This window comes from Rhynchophorus ferrugineus, unplaced genomic scaffold (assembly GCF_030347505.1).
Source record: "Rhynchophorus ferrugineus isolate W39M unplaced genomic scaffold, kcgeb_rfMv2 rfM8, whole genome shotgun sequence".
In the NCBI taxonomy this organism is placed as follows: domain Eukaryota; kingdom Metazoa; phylum Arthropoda; class Insecta; order Coleoptera; family Curculionidae; genus Rhynchophorus; species Rhynchophorus ferrugineus.
The window spans coordinates 10,707,224-10,715,811 of NW_027472587.1; the positions used below are offsets into that span (position 1 = coordinate 10,707,224).

Here is an 8,588-nt window from a genome sequence, read left to right on the forward strand (position 1 = left end):
AGAAATTTATCCCTGAACCACTAAATATTAACCATTTAGATTAAATGAACACTAGGATTAGTGAGTAATCAGCAGAATTAGTGTAAGAACTGTTTCCGTATTCGGCTACTTCGCCAGATTTAACTCCATCCGATGTCTGGCTCTTTTCATATCCCAAAAAATATACCAACACATTAAATAACTAAAAACTGATTTTGACTGTTTTAAAATTTCAATAACAGTATTGAAACATCTGTTATTCGTATTTTAATGTTTGTTTATGTTTATAATTATTTATGGACTGCCTGTCCTTGTGGTCCTGTAAATTTGTTTATAAACTCTCGTAAATCTTAACTCGGTGAAATCGATAGGAAATAGAATGACGCGATATAGAGTCGAGTTTAAGTTTGCCACAACTAGGAGTAAAAAAACAAATTAAAATTTTGAGACGCATTCTCTGTGAGGACCGAGCAACAGCCTTGAACCTGGCGAAAATGTTCTGTCGATATAATTTTTGATCGATTGGGACATGTTTCCATTTCGTGCTTGAACTAAATTGATATTTCGAAATCGTGGAACACGCATTCTTGGCTCCGTATCTGTTGGTCGACGTTCCGAAGACGTATCGATTCGCTTTGCCTAAAATCGAAGTTCAAATAAATACGAGTTCATAAAAGTTGTAGCCTGCGCCAATACGTTTTGATGGTTTTGGCAGGTGTATGAATTATTTTATGGATCCTCTAGGAACGTCTTGTACAAACCACATCAATAAAAATAAAGTTTATATTACCTTTATATTAGGCAAATCTAACATTTTAGTGAATTCGTTAGGAATATCAAATTAGAATTTGACAGTTAGGTGAGAAATGAATAATGAAATTGTTTTTGTATTTTTATATGATTGACATTTGTTTTACAAAACAAAAACAAGAACGGTTTTTTCTTATTTTTGAATTATTTCCAAAACGTAGTAGTTTTACGCTCCAATCGCACTATAATCAGAAAATGTACATTGTTTGTGATACAGGCTTTAATCATTTCATGTCTTCTATAACATGCATTGGGGCTAAAGCACTGAGTTCAATAATGAAGTTTTTTTGAATTTTTGGGGTGCCTATATGGGGTTTTACTAATTCATTAAATTGACTACTAATCCATTAGTGTAAAAACAAAGTTCTTTATTAATTGTATTATTCGATTAATTATCAGTGCTTATCAGTACGTAATAAATAAAGAACTGCGTAATAACTTTTCTATTTTACGTCTATTTTATTTTAACTTTAGAAAAGCTACATATACTGATGTATCTATCCTACATTCGTTTTACTTGTTAATCGAAAAGTAGTAATAAATTAATTTATAATTAGGATTTTATTAAAGCCAATAAAATATATTATATTAAAAAACTTTACATACTAATATAGTAAGTGGTTTTAAGTGGTATTTCGTGGAAAGGAATCGGTATTCTATCAAAAAAACTCAGAACATTCGGAAAGCCCACTCAAAGAGATAGTTAAACTTAATTTTATCGCTAAGTTGCCTTAATTGTTACAGTGCTTGATATTGATATTTCATCTCAGGTATGTTTTCAAAAAGACCTGGAACAAAACATTTGTCTTAATTTTTTTTATTGCAGATGGAATTTCGTACACCTAGTCGCTGAGAATGTTACAGGGAATTAAATAATATTTAAAATATGTAGTCGTATATGTATAAATGTAGTCGAGATGTGACTAGCCCTGGTAGGCCATCGATGGTTTTAACTAAATTTACCATTGCAAAAGTGACCAAAATAGCGAGTCAAACTTGTTATTCCTGTTTAAGTTTGCGTAAGTCCTGGAAAATACCAGATTTTTTTAAGGAAACCTGTTGGAATTTTGAATCAATTCCTGACAAAAAATCAAAAAGATAATGCAGCGTATTTACTTGACATGATAGCGTCCGATCTCTTTCTCTTCCTAAAACTTGAACTACCACTTAGAGGTACTTTTTTTCAGAACTGAATTGAGATTGAGAACTCCTCAAGTTGATTTCAGAAAAAAGTACGATAAATTTAAAAAAATTATAACTAATGGAACGGAAGGACTGAGAATTAACTAATAGAAGAAAATAAAACAGTATCAATGCTCTAAGTTCACTGCCGACTTTGTAAAGTTACGCCTCTTTTAAGATTTTTTCTTTATTGTTCGTAGACTCCTACTTAGTCTCGTACTACTACACTTTCTAAGATTAGAAACAAATAACAATTGATGAACATATCCAAAAGCTCAAGCTAGTGTATTTGAGAAATGATGAATCAACACTCTTTAAACAGAAGTGAATTTAGATTGATATATAAAATACCAAGGCCAACATGATATTCTTCAGATGGTCACTTACAAGGCAAATATGACTTAAAAATAATTTATTAACATATTTTAACTCCTTGACGTAGTAAAGTTCAGGAAGAAGTATCGTAGTTTAAGCTGTAAGTACACCAAATATGTATTGAAGAAGTTTGAAATCCTTTAGCCGTGAATTATTAGAATTAGAAAACATCCATACTTCAAAAACAGTCCTAAACCCTGGATTCTCGATACAAGCATCGCAGTTTAAGATGCATTGCTTCAAGTTTGCGTTTCAGTGTGTACGGTCACTGAAGTCTAATTACAGTAGGTCAGTTTCTCACGGGTCGACTGTTGGAGTCACCGAAATATGGGAAACCATTCCATATAGGCTATACCACAAAAATTTGGCTAGAAACAGTACAGCACAGAAGATTATCAAATGCAAACTGTCAGATAAAGGTATTATGGATACTTATGATAATTTTATTATAATGTAAGCTATCCAGACGGGACAGCGACCATGACGTACATCCCTTATTATTTATTTTAAACGCTAAACGTTTCATAACTTTCATAACATATTTCACAAGGCATACAGACCCTCCGTGAGATAATAACAGGATAGTTTTCCTCTCAGGTTTGTTTACATTTTTAGTAGAATCAAATAAGTGAAACCAAAAGAGATTCCATACTTTGCCTTTTGTAAGAGAGAATCAGCTTACAGTAGAAAGAGGTGCTTAAAATGTTCAGATAATCATCTAACTAAAGCGTGCTGGTAACACCAAGGACTTAAACCGACCAAATCCAAAAATTTAGTTGTCGAATTGAATAGAACTTGAATACTACACCAAACGTTTTCATAATTCTGACAAAATTAATTTTCCAAAATATATTACCGGACCTGAGTTAATAAAGATAGTTATTTAATATTTTCAAATATTTATTGTATCCAAACAACGAACATTATATTTCATTATCCTCGATTTATCATTGAATATATGTTTTTATTAGTATCCGACCCTTCTATTACAATAAAACAGCGTTCTTGGAAATAAAACGTGTTTAAATTTAGCTCGGTCGTTTGACTGATATCGATTGAGTAGATTTTTGGTCGTTGCTTTACATCTATTAATGAAGCTTAAAAATAGAGACGGTGATTTTAATGAATTAATGATTATTATAGATTACCTAGTATCTATTAGTTCAGGTATTTTAATAAAGAGATATTTTTATAATTATAATTAATGAAGTTGGGGCTTCTTTGGCGTGAATATTTAGACCTTCATCGCATGTAAACCTGTGGGGAACAGTTGATTCATCTAGTATTAAGTTATCTGAAATTTTTTAAAGATTTTGAGGTGAATTTTCATCTGATAAGTCATAGAATTCATTTGTCTTTGAACTCTTTGACCCTCCAAAACATTCCTTGTCATTGACATCACTATTACCACTTATAAATTGTTGAAACTAAAACCGACAGTTATAACGACACCGAGTTATGACGGAGTAGCATTACCATAACTTTTTATAGAGTATTTAATAGATTTTGTCAGCATATTAATTCCAACATTAGCATCTATATAATTTGAATAACTCAGTAATACTAAATAGAAAACTATTGTTTTACGTAGAGAAATATGAAAAACCATCAAATTTAACATTTAGATTAGGTAGTTTAACAGTTGTTTATGCTGATACCAAGTGGGACAAAAGTCCCGCTACAATTTTGATTGCGTGCTGTCTTGGTTATGTGACGTTGATCTCAGTTTCACTTTAACCATTGTGTTGTATAGACGTCCAAAACGAGCAGAAATAGTGACAATATTTATTGAAAATAACTGTTCCCTTATTGCCACTCAGCGGAAGTTGTGTCAAAAATATCCTAATCGTCTAGTGCTTCACAAAACCACAATATATCGTTTATATGCGAATTTTCGACAGTACGGTACGACAGCAGACAGGCTTCGTTCTGAAAGATAACGGACGTCTCGTAACGTTGAAAATGTGGCTCTTGTACGCGATAGTGTTGCAGAGTCTCCAGAAACATCAATTCGGAGACGTGGTTCCCAGTTACACATTTCTACACGCAGTTTAAGGCGAATTTTGAAAACTGATTTGAAAATGTTCCCGTACAAAATTCAGTTAGTCAAAAAATTCCTACCGAGAGATCCTGATCAACGAGTTGAGTACAGTACTGCAATCCTAAGGCCTACATACAATATTCGTGACGAAATTGAAGAAATTCAGCCTCAGATGTTGCAGGATGTCATGAAAAATGTCTTAAAACGAGTCGAAAGTTCCAATCGCGGTCCACATTTAGCTGATATAATTTTTCAATCATAACGAAAAAAAATGTAAAGACCAAGTAAACTTTTTATGAAAACCAAACTTACTTATCTTTTATTTGAGTAAAGTTATAGGAAATCGAAATGGTAGGGGGGCTTTTGCCTGTTACTTGCATTTTTAACAATTGTGCTTTAATTCTCAGGCGTACTTGTAGGAAGTGGCACTAGAATGTTTTTTTTGTTCCAATATTTGCGAATGTAGTCCTTATTCTAGACACAGCTAGCTTTGTTATTGAACAACTTCTAAATCTTCGGAGTTTATTCCATCAAAGTGTATGTTATGATCTTACAATTATTTAACAGCGTAGGTTTTCGCATTTACAGAATGTTGATGCAATGTTTAAGTTTACTTTGTTTTTGATTTTGAACTCTATTTTGAATTATAAGATATTTCAAAGCTTAATCCAAAGCTAGAGGTAAATAACCGATTTTCATGAACTAGAGAAACATTCAGCAAAATAAAAAACCCCAAATTACACTGCCCTATAAAAAAACAGTGTTTCTTGAACCTGTCAAAACAGATCTTTGTTTGTTTGTAGTTAAAAATGTATAGTTTAAACGAAGGAATATAAGAAGGACAAATTTTATTAGCTCAGCTAGAGCTAATAAAGTTGTGACTATAGATTAAAGCTTTTCTTTCTTAGAGAAAATGTAAATTTTAATTACATGTACCAACAATATCTAAACTGTGACCGTTCTTTTTCAATGACGCTTGCATTATAGATTGTGGGAAAACATCTGCTACCTGGTTCTATGTACAAGAAATCAGTTATGCAGATGATTTCATTTCTATTTCGTCTTTTTCTCTGACCAATTAAAATCTCGAATGGGATAGCTCAACTCCGATTAGCTCAATCTATCAGGTTGATTCATCATTTTCTTCGACGTCAGGATATGGGATGTTAAAGGTTTGAGTAATTGGGTAATTTTCCCCCACACTGTTTTCATTTTCTATTCCTAACTCATATATTTGGTTTGGACTCTCATGTAAAATATATCAAAAAATCTGGAGAAATAGCAGTCTTTTGTATGGTTTATAGGCTTTGGTCAACTCACAGACATAGCAAAAGCCAAACCATCTAACATGGGTTTATACATCAAAATAATGCTAGTAGCCAGTGTCAGGGAGGCTCATTAAATGGGGTTTCTACGATAAAAAAGCTATTTTACATAAACAGAGAGTATTGCCTCCATAGCCGACTCAGATTTGTGTAGTCAGTAACACACAATATAACTTTTTCATACAATTATATTCATCAGACAGTAAGTAAATCAGTATTTACCATCAAAAATAGTACTTAAAAGGCACCATCGACAGTTTATTTAGACCCATCGAAGATGATCTTTATAAGGAGGATATATTAGAGTTATTATAAAAAGGTTTTAAGTAGATGTCTCTATTGCCAAAACATTATTTTAACTTTTAGATATATGATAAAAAAATATCATTCTTCCTTGCTGTAAACGATTTCCAGATTGAATTTTACTGCTTGTTTTTGCTAGCTATAATTGACGTCATTTGTTTTAATTAAGTTACATACAACTTGAAATTTGATTTTGATTTTCTGTAAATAATTATTGTAGGAAATTGTAGTATTATAAAATTATAGTATTACTATTATATATTCGATTGTCTGATGAAACAAAGTCATGCGCCTCTTATTTGAAGTTATATGGTAAATAATTTTTGTATCAATTTGATAGTTGTTGTTTAGAGCGGTCGAAATTCATAGCCCTTGGCCGTTCCAATTAATTAAATAAACTGGTTAATTAAATTATTATATTTTTGATTAAGATTTGATGGTTTATATTTTTTTTTATCTGTATCAGTGATGTTATATAAAATTAATGTTTTATACGTTATGGTGTGCCCAGTTAACTAACTTTACGTTGCACAATATATTAAGATTTAAAAATAGCACTATGCTGCATTTTTATACACGTAGGTGTCAGTTTTCAGCTGTGTAAGACAACGACCACTAATCAGGTCAAGTTTAAACAAGAAGTCAGAAATAGATTTACTGTTGTGATATGTCGTAAAGTAGAACATAGTTTTATAGTAATTTAAAAGTATTTTCTATAACTTTTTTTATGAAAGTTTAATAAACATTGCTTATTGTACTACTTGTGTTTTAAAACTACATTCAAAGACTTAATATTGTTAAGTATTTTCTATTTTATTGTTATTTTCAACAAAACAATCTCTCTTGCGTGTTTTTTTTATGAAATTAGAATGATATCTTTTGAGCCTGCATCGAGATAACTATTTAAAATATTTAATAACTTTTCAGAAATATCTACAAGTATTTTTGGTATTTGTAAACGTGGAATTTAGGTTACGAGATTATGTCAAGTATTGATTCAAAATAAAATTCTCGCTCAGTGACCTTTAAACGTATACAAACCTCCTCCATTTTGCTGACACAAATACGGGAACCTCCATATGTTCCCCAAGCCGACGGAGTAACCGATGATCGTGAGAAAAAACTGCATCTTCCCCGACCATCCCGCCGCGTCGTCGTCCTGCTCCTGCGGCTGACTTCCCCTGGAGATGATGGAACCTCTCGATCCTTGCAACACGATCGTCACGCCGGGTTTCTTCGGTTCTCCCTCAGCCGAACGTGTGTTCAACGGTGCCAGCTCGTGGCCGTTCCGAGACACTTCTGGTGTTTTGCCTGCCATGACCAGCAGTGATTCGTTCTCGAACTTATCGGGAGCTGTACTGGGATGCAAATCGATGACGCGACTGATTTTCGTGTCCAATTTTTCCGATGACAATAAGAAAAAATCACTTATGGTGAGACATTAACCCATAGCTTGGACATGCACCGGCCTCAATCTCGGGAAACCGTCTCGAGGGAAACGAAATTGAGATTTTCTGATAGCAATCGATAGAGGGCATATGCTGCGTGCGCGAATTTCGTCCTTATGGGAGCGAGGGTGTTTGCGAGCTGTGGATTATATCCGTATCGTCTGAGCGCCACCGAAAGACTGGAGTAGGATTTTGTTGTGCCATTCGGAAAACGTTGCCGTTGAGATGGAAACTCGAGAATCTACAGAAAATCCTACGGAAGCTACGAGGGAGCTTTCGAAAACAGTCTCGGAAAAATACGTGGTTATTTAAATTGACACAAGTCTTAAAACACTTTTTGATTGTTCCCTCTAACTATTTTAATCAAATGATAGTTTCGTTTTTTTTTAAATATCAGTCTTCTATATAATATTAGAACATAATTTGCTTTTAATACATCTAGAAAAAATGTCACCAACTATATAATTAGGTCTTACTTCCGACTTCGCAGATAATGTCATACTTGTGAAAACTAAGCCATGCAGGGTCATTGTAATTACTATGAGGTACTTGCATGTATTCCGATCATTCACTTTAAAAAGGTCTTTATTGAGAAAATCGGCAAAATATATTTTCTTGTCGGCACAATATTTTCCATTTTTTTCTGCCAACATGGCGATACCATGATTAAAAATGATCACTGATCCATTTTCGCACTTCAATCGCATTTTGAAACTTCTGAAAATAGTTGGTTCATCAACTGCTAAACTGCCTGGAAGTTCTTTGAGAGTTTGAGCAGGATTTTCATAACCCAAAATATTCTGTTGTAAGTAGCTGGAATTGTAAATAAATTATACTTCATTTCAGTTAAATTTATGTTTGGTAAAAGATAAATTACACTTAAAAATAATTATCTTAAAAGGTTTCTATTTAAATAATATTATTATCATCATACATTATTATATAATATAATATGATTTTATATTTCAATTTCTTTAAAGCTTCTATCTTTAGCAAGCTTTTCAAATAGTTCAAATACTGAGCCACTATATGTTGAAATATAATTATTTTCAAACCTAGTGAGAGACCTTTGTGAAAGTTTTTGGTAATGCCGGAGCTTTAAATACCATACTATTGTCGAGATAA

General features: G+C 32.6%; 1 protein-coding gene across 4 annotated transcripts in view; it reads right to left on the bottom strand.

Moving 5' to 3' along the window:
• LOC143200782 (sodium- and chloride-dependent transporter XTRP3) overlaps positions 1-7,644 on the bottom strand; it is a 34,971-nt gene extending 27,327 nt beyond the window's left edge. For all 4 annotated transcript variants that reach the window (XM_076411460.1, XM_076411458.1, XM_076411457.1 and 1 more), the window contains exon 1: positions 7,057-7,644. In XM_076411460.1, the coding sequence (XP_076267575.1) occupies positions 7,057-7,333 (277 nt within the window). In that variant the 5' untranslated portion in view covers positions 7,334-7,644. The remainder of the gene's footprint in view (positions 1-7,056) is intronic.
• Positions 7,645-8,588: the final 944 nt, after the last annotated feature.